Here is a 21,210-nt window from a genome sequence, read left to right on the forward strand (position 1 = left end):
TTCTTTTTCGCTGCCCCTCTACCAAGGATGGTGCCCTTCACCAGGGATTAGCTTCTCCTGACAACATACCCAGAATACGTCAGACGAAGTCTCGCCATCTTTGCCTATGAGGAGCACAAGGGCTGTGCTTTTTCCAAGACAGACTTGTTTGTCCTCTTAGCAGCCCGGGGTACTTTCCTGATTCTTCATCAGCACCAGAAGTCAAATGCGTCAATTCTTCTTGTGTCTTCCTTATCCAATGTCCCCCTTTCACACGCATAGGAGGCAATGGAGAATACCACGGCTTGAATCGGGCACCTTACTCCTCGAAATCCTTTAAAACAAAAAGGATGGCTTGCTGGGGGTATATGGACAAGGCTGTTCCAAGCCCATTGGGTCTTCAGGGTCCAAGATCAGTATGTCAGCAAACTTGTAACCCATTGGGAGCACACTCAATACAGGTTGTGGTGCTCAACCTTGGGTTCACATTGGAATCAGTATGGTCAATTTTTGTTCCATTTGTCTTGGGTGCAGACTGGGCAGAGTGTCTTTTAAAAATTTCCCAGGTGGCTTACTTTTAAGTTGTACTAGGGTTATAAACTACTACATTAAAATCAATGAACCCTGGTGGTGCCTTGGCTACACACTTGGCTGCTAACTGAAAGGTAGATTGTTCGAACCCACCAGCTGCTTCATGGGAGAAAGACCTGACAATCAGCCCTGTAAAGATCTCAGCCTAGGAAGCTATATGGGTCAGTTCTGCTCTATCCTGTGGGATTTCTGAGTCAGAACACACACAACACTGTGGCAGCACAGTGGTTAAGAAGTTGGCTGCTAACAAATGGTTGGCAGTTCAAACTCACCAACTGCTCTGCAAGAGAACAATGTGCAGTTTGCTCCTGCAAAGATTATGGCCCGGGACTCTGTGGGAATTGACTAGATGATGATATAGATATAGATAAAGAGCCACCAATCAGGCACATCCAGTTTTTAGCTGTCTTTAAAAGTGTAAGGGTTCGAGCATCTATATGAGGCAGACACAAGACCAGGCAGTGCTTTGTTCTGCTGTGCATGGGGTTGGGTCGACCACATCAGAAAGGTTTGGCTGAGACTTAGGGACACAGTGGTTAAGTAGCCAACTGCTTACGGAAAGCTTGACTGTTCGAACCTACCTGCTGTTCCTTGGGAGAACAGTGTTCCATTCTGTTTCTGTCAGATTTAATCTTGGAAACCTTTCGGGGATAGTTCTACTCTGTATGACACATTTGGGTAGGTTTAGTCAGGATAGGTGTTTGATTTTTTTAAAAAGAGAATGATATATAAAGAAAAACAAAAAGTTGTTTATAAATCGATCAAATAACTCCGTTTGTCATCTTAATAAAATATATACCCCATGTGTATTTAATTCAAAGATTACGGTAAGGTTCAAAAGATGAAAGTGCAAGGTTTTCATTAATTTTCCCACAAGAAACACTATTAACATTTTTGAATTCCTTTTTTTAAGTTAATGTATATACCTGCACATTTTCTTTGTTGTTGTTGTTGTTTTAAATGTTTTATTAGGGGCTCATACAACTCTTATCACAGTCCATACATATACATACATCAATTGTATAAAGCACATCTGTACATTCTTTGCCCTAATCATTTTCTTTTCTTTCTTTACATTTTATTAGGGACGCATACAATTCTTATCACAACCCATACATATACATACATCAATTGTACAAAGCACATCCATACATTCCCTGCCCCAATCATTCTCAAAGCATTTGCTCTCCACTTAAGCCCTTTGCATCAGGTCCTCTTTTTTTTCCCCTCCCTCCCCGCTCACCCCTCCCTCATGTGCCCTTTGTAATTTATACATCGTTATTTTGTCATATCTTGCTCTATCCGGAGTCTCCCCCCCCCCTTCTCTGCCGTCCCTCTCCCAGGGAGGAGGTCACATGTGGATCCCTGTAATCAGTTCCCCCTTTCCAACCCACTCACCCTACACTCTCCCAGCATCGCCCCTCACACCCTTGGTCCTGAAGGTATCATCCACCCTGGATTCCCTGTGCCTCCAGCCCTCATATGTACCAGTGTACAACCTCTGCTCTATCCAGCCCTGCAAGGTAGAATTCGGATCATGGTAGTTGGGGGGAGGAAACATCCAGGATCTGGGGGAAAGCTGTGCTCTTCATCGGTACTACCTCGCACCCTGACTGACCCATCTCCTCTCCTAAACCTCTCTATGAGGGGATCTCCAGTGGCCGACACTTGGGCCTTGGGTCTCCACTCTGCACTTCCCCCTTCATTCAATATGGTATATTGAATATCACATTTTCATTGCTAGATATTCTTATTTGTAATAAAGAGAGCACACTACACACAGTATTTGTGAGGTAGCCAGATAGGGGGTTGTTCCTCTCCAGGCCTAGGGGTCCCCTAAGGGAAGTTTAAAGCGGATAAAGGCTAAAGGGCATGTGCCAATTCAGATCCCAAACCACGGGGTGGGGCGGTAAACCTAAGTGGGCAGTACACCTGGGTGGGCCCCAATCTAGGCCAGGTGGGCTTAATTTAGCCACTGGAGTCAACCAGGACCATTGACCACTCCTCCCAGCAGAAGGCCCTAGAAAGGCCAGAACCCAGGAAACCACCCAGCCCTTGGTCGGTCTCTCTCTCTCTCTCTCTCTCTCACACCCTCCCTCCCTCCCCCATCCCCCCTCCTACCTCTTACCTCCTCCCTCTCTCCCCCCACCCTCTGTCTCTCTCTCTCTCCTTTCTGTCTCTCCTCTCTTTGTCTGTCTCTCCTCTCTCTGTCTCTGTCTGTTTCTCTCTCTCTCCCCTCAAGTCACCATGCGGCTGTGCAGTGCCATGAGGTGCTGGTGATCAGTTACTGTAACACCTGAAAAAATTTCTATCCTTTATTAAAAACCAACTTCGATCACAAACTAGGCTTCTGCATGAATTCTTCTCTTGCAAAGCCAAGGACAGAGGCATTTCCCAACCGAGGAATCTAACATGTCTATCCTTTACCTTTTAACATTCAGTATCCCACTGTGTATACAGATACAATGTAATAACTATATCTACAGTCTTTTATTTAGCCATTGCCCCGCTGATGATCAGTAGCTAGCTCTATTCTTTCCTTCAGTGTTGTTATTGATAGGTGCCATTGAGTCAGTGCTGGCTCCTAGCCATATCCAATCTACCACAAAAGAACAAGACACTGCCGGCCCTGTGCTATCCTTAGAGCCGTCTCTGCTGCAGCCATAGAGCCCATCCTCTTCTTGAGTGTCTCCTGCTGTACCCATGCTCTTCTACTTTACCAGGGACGGCTTCTTTTCCCAGGGACTGGTCTCTCCTGATAACATGTCCTAAGTAAGTGAGACAAGTCAGACAACTGAAAATACCATGGTTACACGGTCAGGAGCACTTTAGGCCTCAAAGTGACATTTTCACTCGCAATAAACATCCTTATCTTTCTTGGAAGAGGTGCAACCAGAAGGCACATTAGAAGCGAGGATGGTGTGACTTCATCTCATGTACTTTGGACATGTTATCAGGTGGGGCCAGTCCCTGGAAAGGACATCATGCTTGTTAATGTCGAGGGTCAGCAAAGGAGAGGAAGACCTCCATAAAACAGTGGCTGTGACAAGGAGCTCAAATATGAGGATGGTGCAGGGCTGGGCAGTGTTTCATTCTGTTGTAACTGGGGTCGTGGTGGGTCAGAACTGACTCCAGAAGGCATCTAACAACATATATAGATTAAGGAACCGTGGTGGCCACAGGAAGTGTTCCTAGTAGAATCCACCTAGCGCTTTTAGGAGGAAAGAGCTAGCTAGCTGCTTCCTTAGCGAGTACAGTCAAGAAAACCCTTTGAGGAAGTTCTATCCCGTCGAATGGGGTCACTGTGAGTTGGAATCGATTTGAAGCATTCCAGTAAGAAAACCAAGGATTGCATGCATCTTGATAAACTTGCAAATATTTTTAGAAAGTAAATTCCTAGAAGAGAGATCTCCGGAGTATGTTTAACCTTTAGATACTGTGTCGAGATCAACAAGTATTTTTTTCTTTAAGTAAGTTGATGTCACGTACATCTTGCAAACACATTGTGCTTGACTCTCAATTCGGTGGTCTGGGCAGAGTGGAATCGCCCAGTCGCCTCCGCGCCACCAGCGGGCAGTGACCCCGACCCGGGGAGCCGGAGCTCTCGGGTCATGTGGCGAATTGGTCCCGCCCCACAGGCGCCTCGCGCAGTCGCAGTCCGCGGCGCCCGCCGGGACCGGTTCCCTTGGAGGCGGAGCTTAAGCTCTTGGACAGTAAGTTCTTTTCGTCGGGAGGGGTGGGTGGTAGCTGGGTGGCTTGGCGCGGGGCGGCGCTCCCGGGACCCGCCGCTGGCGGTCTGCACGGGGGACTCCCGGGACCCGCTGCTTCCAGCCTACACGGGGGCTCCCGGGACCCGCCGCTTCCGGTCTGCCCGGGGGCTCCCGGGACCCGCCGCTTCCGGCCTGCATGGGGGCTCCCGGGACCGGCCGCTTCCGGTCTGCCCGGGGGCTCCCGGGACTCGCCGCTTCCGGTCTGCATGGGGGTTTCCGGCGGCGGCCAGGCAGTAGGCGGACGTCCGCGTAGAATGGCCTTTCCCCCGGCTGCGGCTCGGCGCTGGGGAGGCCCAGAGGGCGGCCTGCGGAGCCTGTTCACAGGGAGGAGCCGGGCCTCCCCCTGGAACTGCCCTGGAGCCAGGAGAGCTTTGAAAAACAACCATGACTGCCACTGCCCCTTCAAAATGGAAAAACTGCTCCGGGGTTGCTGAACCCCACTCCTTAGGTGCCGGGCTTCTGAAATCTACAAGCCGGAAGATTCTGAGCGTCTCAACAGTGGAGCCCTCACTGCCCTTTGTGGCTCCCCATCCTTTGGAGTACCACCTCAGGAGTGCCCCCCCAGGGGGGCGAGGGGAGGGTGAAAGCCGTTCCGTGTCACACGTTGGGCCTGGACCCCCACGATTCAAAACCACCAGGCACTCCAGGGCTTTCCACTCCGGAAATTAACCAGGGCAGTTCTACCCTGTCCTTTAAGGGGTGCTATGAGTCGACCTTGACTTGGAGTAACCCGAGGGTTGACTGCAATGGAGAATCTGAAGGGGAGGGGCTCGTCCTGTCCCCTTTCAAAAGGTCACACCTGTGGAGCTCGGTTCTACCCTGACCCACGTGGGTGGCCATGAGTTTTCACTGATGGTTTGATTTGAGCTCACCTTAGGGTAGGAACTGCAGGCCTCTACTGAACTGTTAGGCACAGCTAGACTATTAAAGCTGCAAGGACCCGAGAGAGACATTTGAGTATTTCCATGGTCAGGCCTGACTAAATGCTCTTAAGTGTATTAGAACATTTATTCCTCACCTCTCCCTGTAGCTTGTTGGCAATTAGTATCATTAACAAAAGCTTTTCTTTGGAAATTGCTGACCCCAGCCTGCGCAACTTACCCCATAGAAAGAAGGTAAACTACACACTGGGCGATCCCTGATCTCAACACCACAGAGGGAGCCGTTGAACACTGGTGGTTTCCATCCAACTTTGAATTAGCACAAGAGCACTCACCACTGAGGATCCAGGACTCACTCTATAAGTATTGGAAAAGTCAGTCCAAAAGTTATTGGATTTCAGTTCATGCCCACACAAGTATATTCCAAAAAAAATTTTTTGTAGGCAGTTCTCAGTGGATGGCTGTAGACATGACCACTAATAACGTGTGTGTATCTTATTCTCCTCAAAATGTCTTCCCAAAAGATCTAATCAACGTGGTAGCTTCTGAGGAGACCTGCTGGAGCAGTTAAATTCAAGACAGCGCAACTCGGAAGGTTATGAAGACTGTTTGGGGGTAGCACCAAAAGAGTCATCTGAAAACATTGTCTGAGGGAAACAGGATGACCAAGGGAGTTTATTATGAAGACGTATGAAGAGTGTCCTAGAACTTCCCTGGGAAACAACTGGCTCACCCGACAGCTCTGGTCTGGCCCCTTCAGATTTGTTTTGCCCCCCCAAACTCAAAAGACCATTTCAAAGGAGCACTTGAGTCCTTGGAGGGCCCCAGATTGCTGTTTTGGCTGGGTGTGCACGCAGAGCAAAGGATTCCCCTGAGAAGGGTTTGAGAGATGGAAACCCTGCCTTCCGAAGGTTCCAGACCTGGATGGAGGATATGATGAGAAACAATAGCTTCTCATTTTCATAGGTTTATTTAATAAAGTTCGATTTGATAACAACACTTTAAAACTTACTTTGATATATATATATATATATTTGCAAAAAGGTTTTTGTTCCATTAAGATGGTTTACATGAAGACTACATGTTTTTATAAACCCATGGATGCTATCTAGCTAGGTGAGATGCAAGATTTATATATCAATATTTACTTAGTTTTAATTTATAAGATTAGGTTTGAATTCAGATCTTATAAATCAAAATTAGGTAAATATTTATATATAAACCCTAGCATCTCACCTAGCTAGATAGCATTCATAGGTTTATAAAAACAATTGGGGGGAAAACTGGGTTTGAGTTAGATGGGGTAGTGGTTATTCATTGGACTTTGAATCGAATGGCTGGCAGTTCGAAACCACAAACATCTCCAAGGCAGAAAGATGAGGCATCTTACTCCTGTAACAGTTTTGGAAACTCACAGGGACAAGTCTACCCTGCCCTTTGAATCAGTTTCAACTTGATGGCATTGAGTTTGATTGTTTGGATTTGAATTTTGGTTCCACAACATTTTGAGTTTAGATGAGGTTTTTTTGTTATGTTTTCACCTTGCGCCTTATTTTCCTCATCTGGGAAATAGGAATAATACCTGTACCTTGTGAGGCGTGGTAAGATCATATATGCAAAGTACTCAAGTAAAAGGAAAATGAGTATTATCTATCCTTATTTATTCAGTCTTCCAGAGAAACACAAAACGACTAGCAGAGGCAATCCCCCCTCTCTCTGAAGCCAACAGCAGGGCGTCACCCACAGCTAGGCATCTAGATAATGCATAGGTCAAGTCTGTAGGTCAAGTCCCCAGGCTAGTGAAAGCAGCGTTGTCAGTGCTCAAGAGGAGTGACAAGTAAGTACCTCCAATTTTCCCACTCTGATCATGTTGCCTTTGTTGCCAATGAATGATGGGAAAGTAATTGAGGAAAAATAGGTTTTAAAAATTCATCATAGTGTAGTCTCTCTGTCTGAAAGTTATCTAATAGAGACGGAGGAGCCATTTAGAGAATGTGTCATTTTTTTATGAAGTTACCACCACCGTGAGATAGCTAACTTTATGCATATGTGGGGGGAAGGGGGATTGCTCAAAGAGAATTGTGACAAAAAGTGGAAACTTTTCTCTGAGGGAAATTTTCTTCATCCAGTCCCTCAAGCCGGGGGCGGGGGGGGGGGGGCAAGGGAGAGGGGGGGGCGGGTCGAAGGGCAGTTAATTTCCCACTGTCTGGTCCTCAGCTGATTCTACCATTGTAAAGTAGACTTGGGATGAGGAAATGTGGAGGAGTGTGTGAATAGCACATCCAAGCTACAGTAATTTAGAGGGACAATATCCCGGCTCTTTTACTATTGTCTGAATAGGCCGTGACAGTCCCCAGTATTTAATTAAGAATAATATGAGGGTTAAATATAAGTGTTGACCAGCTATCATAAATAGATAGTGCCATGTATGATGTGTACAGGGAACAATTATTTGAGGAATGAGACAATGCTTTCTTAAGCAAAATTCATAGTTCTCTGAAACCTTTATCACTTGGCCTCAGCCTTCTCTGCTTATCTTTACGGCCTTTGCAGAGTTTACTAAAGTACAGCTTTTCTTGGTGGGAGGCAAAGACAATATGGTTGAAATTTGACAGGAGACTAAATTTGCTTCTCATTTATGGGAGGGAAAGACTTAATTCACTTTTGATGTTAGTCTACATTTTCTGTATTCTTGTTACCTGCTTGATAATAGTATTTCTTTTGTAGTTTTTGCCTGGAAAAAGAGTGCTATTCACTTCCTCTCATGCCAAGTTTTGAAGTGAACTCTATGTACAGAATTCACAGTTCATTTGTGAGCTATGCACAGACATATTCCCTGCGAACAGAAAGCATCATTTTGTCCCACTTTTCTTCACATGTAGGAGCCCTGGTGGCATAGTGGATATGTGTTGGACTGCAATCTGCAAGGTCCTCAGTTCAAAACCACCAACCACTCTGGGGCAGAAAGACAGGGCTTTCTACTCCCATAAACCGTCGCAGTGTTAAAAAGTCACTAGGGCAGCTCTACCCTGTCCCATCTGGTCCCTATGAATTGTTTCCAACTTGCTGGCAAATTGGCTTTTGGTTTGGATGATGTTCCAACTACGTCTGCCAGAGAGCTGTCAGCACTGTAACCTAGTGAAGCACTCACAGCAAGCATGGTGACTGGACAGTACTCTTGGGTGATCCATAACCTTTCTTTCTTTTCTCTTTTTTTCAGAGGTAATTGTTAATTCGGAGGAGGTGAAAGAAATTGTTACGATTTGGAGAGTAAATTATAGAGTACTTTTTATGTATACATAGTATATTAAAGCTTTCAGATGTGCTATTATTATTCTTAACAAAAGTGATTTTAAGGCAGGTGGTTCCTGCTTTGAACATTTAAAAAATTATTAAATACCTTTATTAGGGGATCTTACATATCTTATCACAATGTATACATTCATCCATTGTGTCAAGCACATTTGCACATATGCTGCCATCATCATTTTCAAAGCATTCAATTCTCACTTGAGCCCCGATATCAGCTCCCATTTCTTCCCCCTCCCTTACACGCCTGCCCTCCCTTGAAAACCCTTGATACTTAAAGATTATTATTATATCTTACATCATCCTCCATCGCCCCTCATCCACTTTTCTGTTGTTCATCCCCTTGGGAGGGGGTTCTAGGTTGATCCTTGTGATCGATTCCCCCTTTCTTCCCCCACCCTCCCTTAATCCTCCTGGTATCTCTGCTCTCATTGTTGGCCCTGAAGTGTTAATCTATCCTGGATTCCTTGTGTTGTGGGCTGTTACCTGTAGCAGTGTGCACGCTCTGATCTAATTGGATTTGTAAGGTAGAATTGAGGTCATGGTAGTGGGGTGAAGGAAGCACCAAAGAGCTAGAGGAAAGTTGTGTGTTTCATCGGTGTTTTTGTATGGCTTGCCAAATCAGAATCAGGTCAAACCAGAAGGCGGTGGAGAAGCAGGTTCCTTGTCTCCTAGCAGCCAAGACTAACCCAGAAGAAGGTGGCCCTGTTCTTTGCAAATAACCAAGTTAGGTACAGTAAGCATTAACAGTGCAAACTTCAGAAAACAAACTGACCTTCCTCCAACTTCCTCAGGCTGATTGACACAATCCTTCCCTTAGTACACTGCCTTGAGAGCCTTAATTCTCTTCCAACACACTAGTCTCCCTTTCTCTCCTGTCCCCCTCTGCCCCAGACACTCACCCGCACACATCTCTCCCTATACCTGTTTTGGAGACCCGATTTATACACGAGATCTGCTGACACCTGTTTTCCGTAGACTCTGGGCTACACCACTCTCAAAATAAGCCAGACGAAGCCACAGATGAAGTCAACTCCAACTCATGGTGACCCGCGTGTGTGGAATAGAACTGCTTCCTGCATTCATCAAGGCTGGGACCTACTGGAAACAGCCTTTCTATCTGAGACCTGTGGGTGGATTTGAATCACTGATCTTTTGGTTAGCAGTCAAATTCTTGCCCATGAGTGCCATCCCTCTCATAGCCGTGGCCTATAAAGTCCTTCTTTTGAAAACCTGCTCATAGCAAACTCAAGAGAGGTTTCATTTCTAAACAATAATTTCTCTTTTATAAACTAGGAGCCTTGCTGGCACTGTGGGCTTGGCATTGGGTCACTGCCTATAAGGATGGCAGTTCAAAACTACCAGCCACTCTGGGGGAGAAAGATGAGGCTATCTGCTCCCATAAAGATTTACAGTATTGGAAACTCTAGAGGGCCTCTGAGTCAGAATCAACTTGATGGCAGCGGCTTGGGGTTTGGGGTTTTGGAAATTTGCTTTTCAGATGAAGTATGCTTTATTCCTCCTAATATTTTAAAACTCCTAACCCGTCATAAAAGATTCACTAAATATTTAAGAGAAGCCATCCCCAGAAAATCTCCTTACAGATGGCCTGAAGTCACTGGTACAGCCAGGTCACATCTTTTCCCTCTTATCAGGAGGCCGGGGGTGCATAGTTTGCCATCACAGTGTAAGTACATCAAGTCCCAAGTGTGCCTTTTAATGATCCTGAGTGTTTGTATTTGCATTATAAAACCTAAGACTTGAGTGTAATGAATATGCCACATTCCTGTTGACTATTGAATTGGACAATATTACTAAGGTTGTAGAGGGCGTAGATTGTGAAGGATCATTTCCCCCAGTTAGAATACTTACTTGAAGTTGACAAGGAATTCGAGGTTTTCTTAAATACCTTAAAGTGTAGAAGTGCGGTAAGGTTCCTGGAACCCTAGTGGGACAATCGCCAAGCTGCAAACCCAGTGGCTTCACAGGAGCAAGGCCTGGTGACCTGTTCCTGTGAAGGTTACCCAAACCAAACCTACTGCCATCAGGGTGATGCCAACAAAGAGCGACCTTGCAGGACTGCCCCTGACCGTAACTCTTTACAAGACTAGAAAAAGCACCGTCGTTCTTCTGTGGAGCGGCTGGTGGTTTCAAACTGTGGACTTTGTACGTTGCAGTCAGATGCATAACGACTATGCCACCAGGAGTCCGTACAGCCTAACAAACCTGATGGGGAAGGTCTACTATATTACTTGGTATTGCTATAAGTCAAAATCGACTTAATCTAGCATCTGAGAGTAAACACAAGGTCCCTCAGTCAGCTCTTGACTTCTGGAAGGTGCTTAGTTCAGCCAGACCCTGCTATTTTGTGGCCCCATGGCTGGGCATCTGCTTACATAAACATGGTAGCCATCAAAACCCAGTTTAACTAGTTCTTCCACACACATGGAGCTGCGATGCGCTATAATAAACTAGTTTGCTTTGTCATAATGAGTTTAATACCCAGAGGATTTCTGTACCATGTTGGAGAGCAGCTCGGTCCCAGCAGTAACAGAGCCAGCACTTTCACTCCCGGCCATCCTTGCCATCCGTGTCCTCGTATCTGACACCCGCAACTCTGGGCACTTCTCCGGTTATAGCTCCCCACTCCAATTCAAGAAACCTATGCAGAGATGATGTTGTGTTACAGTGAAACTTTTAAAGAAGCATATAAAGATGGTTGGAACTATAAAAGTGAAAAGATAGAGAAATTTTCTCTAGAAGAACCTTTAGAAAAATTGCCATCCCTCTTTTAGAAGTCTTAAAGTGAACATGACTATTGAGATGACCAAATAGTTATTCTGCATTGAAAATGCGAACACATGCCATTTTTAAGTCTTACAGATGTGTGCTTAACATTGGGTTTTTGAAGAATATTTATTAAATGTTACACAGGGATGAGTATGAATCATTGTGACTCAAGGACTAAGTCAGACCTGTGTAGTGTTGACCCTTGAGCCTCTCCCTAAGAACAGTAGTTATGGGTTTCTCTTTTAATGTCTGTGTTTGGTCAAAAAGACGTTAAAGAGTAGGAAAGGTGAACTTTAGAAAGACAGGGAAACGAGAAGTGATAGTTATGCTCTGGGTGTCAGTCCTTGCTTGGGTGCTAACTGCTATTTGATTTCTCTGAGAGTAAGTGAAATTCCACAGCGATGGCTCTGTATAAAACCACCATGATTTGGAGGCTACATCGATGTGTTTATAGTTAAGGGGGTATTACCTCATTGTCTTTTTTTAATGGACTACTGCTTATTTGCAATTCCAAGGGAATATAGGCTAGAGAAGCCATGAATTTATGTCACTTGATTAGCAACAAATTGGACACTCAGCTGGTCTTGTGTCTTCAGTCTCTTCAGCGTCTGTTAATGCTGAGGAGCTTCAGGAAGTATGCGGGGCCTCTTCCCCAGCTCCCACTGCGGGTTATTCTATCAAATTCCCTAACTCGGAAACTCCCAACTCTATCTGCGTAGCGACTCTCAACAACGCACTGCTGGCTTGACAGCTTCACCTTAATATCTTAAGCACCTCAAACTGAACATGCTCAAGCTGTAGCTAGCTCTTGATTTTCACCTCCCTCAAAAATGCTGCTCTTTCTGAGCCTTGCCCATTCCAGCCACTGACCCGACTACCCACCTCGTTGCTCAAACCTAAAACCCGGGCACCATCCTTCTCTCTTTCCCTGCGCTTCCTGCATTCAAGCAGTCATGTCAGTTTGCCTCAGCATTGCCTTCTGCAGGTAAGATACTCTATTAGTACCTTCTTTGTTGTGCTATGTTGGGACATTTAATAAGTCAATAAATGAAATAGATAAAGGCCTTACAGTAGTGCCTGGTTTGTAAATCAGGCGTCATGGTGTCAATGCCAACTCATAGCAACGCTATAGAACAGGGCGGAACTGCCCCCTTGGAATTTCCTGGACCATCACTGTTGACAGGAATGGAAAGCCTCATCTTTCTCCTGCGCGGTGACTGCTGGTTTCACGCTGCCGAGTTTACGGATCGCAGCCCAGCTGGTGATCACTGCCTGCTTTGTAAGCACACCGTACAAGTAGCTGCTGCTCTTGTTGCTGCTGCAGTAGGACCGCCCTGCGCCAGCCACCATCCTCTCCCGTGGGCGCATGCGTCGGTTTTCTGATCGCTGCTACAAGTCATTCTCAGCGACCTTTAGAAGCCCACCGTGCCTTCACCCTTCAATAGCTTCCATTGCTCAGAGAATACAGTCCACACCCAACTGGCTCCTGGCCACCTTGACACCCCGTCTTCTCCCCGTGTTCTCTGTGCTCCTGAGCCCTCTTGCCCCTCACTGGAAGAAGCCTTTCTTGAGGGTTTCTGTATTTGCTGCTCCGTCAACCTACAGCTCTCTTCCCCAGTTCTTCATGTATGTAGTGCATTTGGACTTGCATGCGGGGTGGCGCTTCAGACCACAGTCATCGCCTCAGCCCAGTCTTTGCAAAGTGGGCTCTCCTGTTACTCTTTCTCTCGTTGCCCACTTTCTTTACTTTGTGTCTCGGAACTCAGTGTATCGTTGCTTGTGGATTTGTTTTATCTGCCTCATCAGCCAGAATAATCTGAGAACTGAGAGTTTATGCATGTTACCTCCTGAATTGCCCCAGGGAGTAAGTGGATATTCAGAAAAGATTGACCAGGCAATGGTTGTTGAGCTCGATGGAGGAAGGAGAACTTTGCAGAGAGAGGCCCTGAGGGTGCTCTGTTGAGTGTTCCTTTGAATTGTATCATTCGGCTACAGATGGTCTCTTTTGCCTGTCTGCTCTTCTCAAACACCTGCAGCTGTTGTTTGCCACAGAGTGGAGTCTGCCTCATAGTGACCCCACAGCGCAGAGTAGAACTGTCCCAATGGTGCTGGGACTGTAACCTGACAGCAGCAGCAGATCGCCAAGGCTTCTCCCATGTTAACTCTGGGAGGACTCAAGATGTCGACCTTTCAATTAGGAGCCAAGTGCTTAACCATTATACCTCAGGACTGCTCTTCCAACACCTGCGCCTTCCTACACCAAAGAGAAAGGTTTCCATCGGTGCCCCCAAATATAAAAATTCTAATTAGATGTCACTGGGAGCCTTTACTTCTCTGTCACCTATTAACCACAACAAAACAAACTTCTATGGTCAATTCAGACTCATAGTGACACACACACACACACACACACACACACACACACACACACACCACATTCACTGCCATCATGTCAGTGCTGACTCACAGTGACCCCCTGTGGGTTTCCAAGACTCTAACTGTTTACCAGAATAGAAAGCCCAGCCTTTCTCCTGCAGAGCTGCTGGTGGTTTTGAACTGCCAACTATGCAGACTGCACCCCAGTGCAGAACCACTACACCACCAGAGTTCAAATGCACTTTTTTTCCCCCTTTGGTCTTTCGGAAAAAGCAAACAAAAACCTATCATAGGAAAGGAAATTAAATGTCCCCATATACAGAGACCTGAGAAAAATCCTCTAGAGGGGGTCCAACCCTATTGTCAGAGAATCCCACCTTCAACAGAAAGTGGGAAATAATTTAGATAATTGGATATTGTTTAGTTTTGAAGTTGATAGGGAAAAAAAGGATACTCAAACTTTACCCTCCACACTTTAGAGTTCCGAAATTTCCACCTTAAACTAGCATTTAAGCTAATGCTAGTCTGGTTTCCAGAAGGGGGTTCCTTCCCTAATGTTGGCAGTCCCTAGCTCACTACATTGACTTGATGACATCAGTGTTTGAGTGCCTCATTTCTCACACAGCTTCCTCAGTCTCAGAGAAATCCAGACTTCTCTGTAAGATTACTTCTGTGGATTAGAAATGGTAGCCAAACTAACAAAGGCCACTGGCAACATTCTTTTGTTGTTCAGCTAGCATGGACCACAAAAGCTCTCTCCAAAATCCTGAGAAGAAAGAATATGCTTCCGTATGTGTTGGCAGAGAAGATGAGATTAAAAAACGTAACAGGATGACAGCTGTTGTCCATGGTCGAGAAGTGGTCATTTTCTACCACCAAGGACAGTACCATGCTATGGACATTCGCTGTTACCGTAAGATCTTCTTTCTCACATGTAAACCTTGTATTTATTTACTGACCACAAAGCCATCAATGTATCATGTAGTTTTGTGACCAGATGTCATTTTCCATTCCTTTCCAGATTCGGGAGGGCCTTTACATTTGGGAGAGATCGAGGTATGTAAAACCAAATCCATTTTCAAGAAACTCAAATGTTTCCTGTTATTATTGTTATGTCATAATTTAAGATAATTGATATTTGCATGTGAACAATATTTTATTTTATTTCTCCAGTTTTATTTGCAAGTAATTTACATATATAATTCAATAGTTCAGTTTTTCAATCAGAGAAAGTGTACAGAGAAGTGTACAATCACCACCCCCATCAATTTTAGAGCATCCTCCCTCCTCCATGGTCAAATCGCCTTTAAGATGATTTATGTAATCACAGTCTGGTGAACCATGTTTTAATGTTTTGAGTAGGATCACTAATATTCCAGGAATTCACAGCTCTACCATTTAAAGAAACCCATTACAAATCACCTTCCTTTCACCCATACGCACATACATCCACACATATAAGTGTTTGTGCAGTTATAGTTTGAGATGCTTGTTTTACAGATAGAATTGCACAAAAGCATGTGTGTGAGCACGCATGCATGATGAGGTTTGTGCAGCATTGCTTATTATAATGGAAATATTGCAGGCAACCTAACTATTTTGACAGTAGGAAGATGGACAAGTAAATTATGATCCAGCCATGCAACGAAGTACTGCATAACCATGTGAAACCACCAAACCAAACTCACTGCCATTGAGTTGGTGCCGACCCACAGCAGTGCTATAGGACAGGGTAGAAGTTCTCTTGACGGTTTCTGAGACTGTGACTCTTGATGGGAATAGAAAGCCCAGTCTTTCTCCCAACAAGAGACTGGTAGCCTGTACTGGGTAATGAGTTGGGCTACCAACTGCAAAGTCATCAGTTCAAAACCAGTGAAAATCCCTTAAGAAACTTGAAAGGCCTGTGCTCCATTTCGACCAAAGAAGTGACATTACATCCAAGAGAGATCAACCCGGGCACCGCCACATGACACACTTGCCTAGCAAGTCATCCTTAGACCTGACTCAATGACAGTGAGTTTGCCATATGAGCAGGATGTCAATGATAATATGTTTTTGAGTGAAAAAAGCAAGAGGAGGAATATTAAGTCTAATGTGACCTCTTTCTGTGAAAAACAATGTTCACTTTTTACTTGAGACACTTACATGAAAACAGTTTAAGTTTCTATAATGAGTACACATTACTTTTATAATGTAACACAAATCTATGTAGATATGTAACTGCACACCCACACATAAATAAGTGGAACCCCTCTTCAAAGGCATAACTGAGGAGGACCTGGGGGAACTGCTTTGTTAGATTACAGAGCTCGCTTGGGAATTCCTTGGTGTTCCAAGGAATGGTGGACTCTCTCTGACCAGTATAAACCACAAGCCCGAACTGAGTTTTGTGTCCATGCCTCTGCTCCTTACATTGAGGGACATGCATGTGTTTAATTCCTGTGAGAGTGTGCTGAAGGGTCTGTAGGAGTGCAACGTCCGGGCTCCTGCACTCGAAGTGCAGAAGGGAAACGTAAGCACCGGTGGTGACTGTCCTAGAAGAGCTTCTCTCTCTGTCAGTCCACAGTGAGAGCTCTCAGTCATGCCTCAAGGTGTGGTCCACAGACTGGCAGCGCCAGAGTGTCACCTCAGAAACCAAAAATCCAAACTCACTGCCACTGAGTCCATTCGGAGCCAGGCCGACCCTGGAGGACAGGGTAGAACTGCCCCTGTGGGTTTCTGAGACAGTAGCTGCTTATGGACGTAGAAAACCCTAGTCTCTGTCCTGAGAAGCAGCTGGTGCTTTTGAACTTCAGACCATGCGGATCGAAGGCCAACACACAACCACTGTGCCACCACAGCCTGGAAGATTTGTAAAACTGCAGACTCTCGGAATCCACCCTAGTCCTGCCGAGTCTCAGGCTTCATTTGAAAAGATTCCAATGCAGTCCAACATTCCGGTGGCGCCGCTGCTCTCTAAACATTGAGCAGCACCGCTTCGACTAAGTCACAAACCTTCCGAGTTGGGGTCGACTTATTTGGATCACCAGTTTCTCTTCAATTAACATAGGGGCTCATGCATTTAGTAACACCCCAGAGTTTACACCCAACGTTTATAATTCTTGTAGCAGTTAGTGAAAGTTCCTTCAGAAACCGGCAAAGCCTCTGCTCCATTTCTGCCAAAGAAGTGACATTAACATCCACGAGAGATCAGCCCTCCCCTGTGGCACAGCTGACTACATAACCCCCTGGGTTTCTAATCAGCCAGAAAGGACATGATGACGTTACTCAGATTAGGCTGCACCCGAAGTCTGCTGAAGGGTTTGTCAATGAGAAGGAAAATAAAGGAACTTTGGGGCCTGCTCTTTTGCCTGGTTCTTCTGTAGGAGGTTCTGAATCTGATGTTATTGTGAACATCTGAAATGTCAGGCTGTTCAATCGATTATTTTCTTTTCTAGGATTTCAATGGACAATCCTGTATTGTTTGTCCCTGGCATAAATTCAAAATTACCTTGGCAACAGGAGAAGGATTATATCAGGCCAAAAACCCGAGAGACCCCTCAGCAAAGCCCACGTGGTGCTCCAAAGGAATAAAGCAGAGGACCCATACGGTGACAGTGGACAACGGGAACCTTTATGTGACTCTTTCTAAAGAACCTTTTAAATGTGACTCTGATTTTTATGCTACTGGAGACTTCAAGGTTATTCAGAGTTAGTTCATGTAAAGGATCTATGTGTGGCAAAGAAAAGAAATTGTGTGTGCTTTGAAAATATTTTTATAATAACCAAACATGATGGATTTTCTTTTCAACATCTTTAAAAATCATGTAAGTTCATTTTAATCATTTTATTGGGGCTCGTACAATTCTTATCACAATCCATACATACATCCATTGTGTCAAGCGCATATGTACATTTGTTACCATCATCATTCTCAAAACATTTGCCTTCTACCTGAGCCCTTAATATCGGCTGCTCATTTTCCCCCTCCCTCCCCACTCCCCCCTACCTCATGAATCCTTCATAATTCATGTTATTATTGTTTGTCATATGTTACACTGTCCGACATCTCCCCCCGCCCTCTTCTCTGCTGTCCATCCCCCAGCGATGAGGCTATACATAGATTCTTGTAATTAGTTCTCCACATTCAAAGTTTTAATGCACATATATTTCATTTAATATAAGGATTACCATCAAGACCTGGAGAATCCAGTTTATTTCAAAACCAAATAACCTTTGGCTCCATGACTTCCCAGAGAAGGTCGGCAGACAAGAAGGCAGCCCCGCACAGCCACTGCCCGGCCTTGAGATGAGGGCCGGAGTGCTGTGAATGCCTCCCGCATTTGTTCAAATAAAGGGTTTTCCTTTCCGATCACTTTGTACACCTGGGCACAACAAAGTGTTTCACGTCAACACCAGAGAAGGCTTTGCGTTTTCTCCAAGTCCTTCCTGCTGAGTTTACTTGGCCCGCTGTGGTTTGGGCCTGCTCCCTGTTTCTGGCCACTGCGCTCTGGTGGCCGGTGCCAAGGCCATGCTAGTTGTTCATTATTAGACTGTGCCGAGTGACTCCTGATCTGGTTACGTACTGCTCAGCATCTCATCGTAGGGTGAGTGTGTGGGGAGCAAGTGGGACCAGAGAGGAAGAAGGTGAGCAGATGATGACTGCAGAGTGGAGCAGAGCTATTGGTCAACATGGGAACCTAATTTCAAACTTGGTAGTCTTTTAGTGTGAGTGCCGAACCTGACACTGAATCATTCCTAGCCGGAACCTTGCCCCTGGTGGTGTGAAAATAGTAAGTGCAGTAGGTGTGCGGCACACCAGTTCTGCGTAGTCCCTTGCTACGCATTGTGTACTGCATTGCCTTATCTGCCAGCATACGGGTGAGTGTGAAAGTAGACCACACTTGCTATCGTGTCCCAGACTGCCGATGAACCAAACGGAGACGGCTCTCATTACTGGCAGGGCAGCAGCAACTCATCTGGCACAGGAAATGTGTATTTTGGGAGGGATGCATTTCATCTTGTTCCCCGGGTGCTCATCCTCCAGTGACAGAATTTAAATTGCATGGACGAGATCAAAGTACTCGCTAAAGGCTAAAACATGGCCCTAGTTTGTAGGACCAATTACAGAAACAACGCCACCCCCGCTCTCCCACCAACCCTAGGACCCAGTGGTAAGGAGCTCTGGTGGCATAGTGGTTGTGGGCTGGGCTTCTAACCGCAAGGCCTGCAGTTCAAAACCACCAGCTGCTCTGTGGGAGAAAAGCAAAGCTTTCTAATCCCATAAAGAGTTACAGTCTCGGAAACGCACCAGGGCACTTCTACCCTGACCCACAGGGTGACTGTGAGTCTGAATCAACTCAGCGGTCATGAATTTGGTTTTTGGTTTTGAGGACCGAGTGGTAGCAATGACAAAGATTTGACTTCTAGCCCCAAGTTCCAATTTTCCCCCCAAATCTGTACATAAAAAAAATTATACCCTGACTCGTCCTTGAGTATAGAACTCTTCTCATCAAATTTACAAATAGTATGTTGTTTTTATCAATTCACGGTATCTCTGAATTTCAAGTCTTTTACCCTGCTGATAAATTGTAGAACAGTTTTTAATAAATCCGGAAACTAAAACGATGCAGCCTGCAGATAAAAAACACCCACTTACTATGTCGGAAAGAAAATAAGTGCTGTTTCTTTCTTTTTCAATATGTATTATCTTGATAGAGTTTCTACCTGATAAATATTTGGAAAGATACCCCTGCTAGGTTTTGACTGAAAGAACTTTTATTTAAAGAGGCCCCCTCCTTACAAATCACAGCAGAAAATCTAATCGACTAAAAGGTGACTTTTCTTGTTCATTAAAATAAGGTCATATGCATATTCCATATCAAGATTCATTTTAATTTTTTGTACCATATAAACACTGGAGCCATGACATTGCTGTCATGGTGCCCCACTCCCTTTAATACAGCAGAGAGCATCCCCTGCTACAGGTATACTCCAGCCAGAGTCTGGTCAGATGAAATGCGCCACCAGAGAGACTTTTTAAGCGCTGCTCAGTGATATTGCTGCTCAAGTCTGCTCATTGATCCATTGCAGTTAATTAGTCAAACACAGAATGTAGAACCTGGATCTTACTACTCGGCTCCTTAGCAGGCCTCCTGGGCTGCTGGGAAATGTCCGGCTTCTCTGGCAAGGACCTGTAGGGTTTCGCTGCGATTTCACCATCAGGAAACGGAGGCTCAGAGAGCACGGGCTCAGAGAACGCTTTCCGGGTCTTCCCACTATCCTCTCTGTTTTGCCTTATGGAGTCTTCTTCTTGGAAAATGCTCGTTACCTTCTCCACCACAGTATTGACACAGACTGTCTAGAGGATACAAGAATGTGTTTGAAAAGTAAGGCTTTTACCGCCGCTTCCTCTACGCATAATAAAATATGTTGCACATATAATTACTAATCTACATATCCTAATTCAGGAACCTCTGGAACCTGATAAGCATGAGAAGATTGATTCCTAGTTCCAATTTTAATTTTTCACAGCACACTGTAAACCAAAATCTAAAATCTAGAATATCTTCATAAAGATAAGCTTTACACTCCACTCCATTTAGGATATAATTGTTCTCTCAGATCAATGAAATCTGTTGTGAGGGATGGAATTTATCTCCAAATATGCTAATAACTCAAGGTGGGTGGGTTGGTTTTCATTCACCCCAATCTTTGTTTCGTCCTTGTGTGTACAAGGGAAAGGGTATAAACCTTCTGGCAAGAATCTAAAAAGTAATTGTCAATGACTTCTATGCCAAAGTGTGACCCGTTTTTTCTTGTTAAAAATGCCATTCAATACTTTAAGGAGAATAGTGTCAAAATCAAACATAGTGAAAATACGGCTTGAGAGTGACTAAGAGCTGCATCTGATGAACTTCCTCCGTAAGTTACCAATGGCAGTGCAAGTACGTCTTCCTGATGGATGAGTCCAAAACCAAGCTCCCTGCCACTGAGTGAATTCTGACTCATAGTGACCCTTTAGGACAGGGTCGACCTGCCCCTGTGAGTTCCCCAAACTAACATTACAGGAGCGCTGGTAGTTTCAAAGTCCTGGTAACCAGCCCAATGTGTAACCTACTATGCCACCAAGACTTCTGAGAAAATACATGAAAGACTTAAAATAATTGAGGGGATGGATTATTTTCAACTTTCTCCCTCAGAATGACTAGTGGCTTTAAACTGTTGACCTTGAGATTGGCAGTCACCAGCTCTCCTTTCAAGGGTTGGAAGGAGGACTTATTCTACCAGTTAAAAATGTCTTATAAAAGTCCCATAAATAATACAGTGTTGAACTGGTGCAATTGAATGAGCCACATGAATAGAACAGAAGGACTATGATTAAATCATACATATGAGGACACTTGACTTACAATAAAGGAGGGTTCAGGGTAATAAGAAAAGGGCCTCCCCCACCCCCAATATATTGCATTGACTCACCTGGATTTCCATGGGTGGGTGGGGGGGCTTGGGGTAGTTGTAAAGAATCTGACCCT

At 45.0% G+C, this 21,210-nt stretch overlaps 2 protein-coding genes across 3 annotated transcripts in view; one reads left to right on the plus strand and one right to left on the minus strand.

Moving 5' to 3' along the window:
* Window positions 1–4,208: 4,208 nt before the first annotated feature.
* On the plus strand, window positions 4,209–19,501 carry RFESD (Rieske Fe-S domain containing). 2 transcript variants are annotated; one of them, XM_075541293.1, is made up of 5 exons: window positions 4,209–4,283; window positions 5,746–5,966; window positions 14,430–14,609; window positions 14,718–14,752; window positions 17,134–19,501. In XM_075541293.1, exons 2-5 carry the CDS (start codon window positions 5,912–5,914, stop codon window positions 17,389–17,391), a joined length of 528 nt encoding a protein of 175 aa, XP_075397408.1. In that variant the 5' UTR covers window positions 4,209–4,283; window positions 5,746–5,911; the 3' UTR covers window positions 17,392–19,501. The 2 variants fall into 2 exon arrangements, with proteins under 2 accessions (XP_075397408.1, XP_075397409.1); XM_075541294.1 differs by lacking the exon at window positions 5,746–5,966 and having other exon boundaries at window positions 4,212–4,283; window positions 17,134–19,500.
* The window catches only part of SPATA9 (spermatogenesis associated 9), a 46,653-nt gene continuing 43,143 nt past the window's right edge, over window positions 17,701–21,210 (minus strand). The window contains exon 5 of the mRNA XM_075541292.1: window positions 17,701–20,036. Within this exon, the coding sequence (XP_075397407.1) occupies window positions 19,773–20,036 (264 nt within the window). The 3' untranslated portion in view covers window positions 17,701–19,772. The remainder of the gene's footprint in view (window positions 20,037–21,210) is intronic.

The sequence above is a fragment of the Tenrec ecaudatus genome, chromosome 2, assembly GCF_050624435.1.
Source record: "Tenrec ecaudatus isolate mTenEca1 chromosome 2, mTenEca1.hap1, whole genome shotgun sequence".
Taxonomy (NCBI): Eukaryota; Metazoa; Chordata; class Mammalia; order Afrosoricida; family Tenrecidae; genus Tenrec; species Tenrec ecaudatus.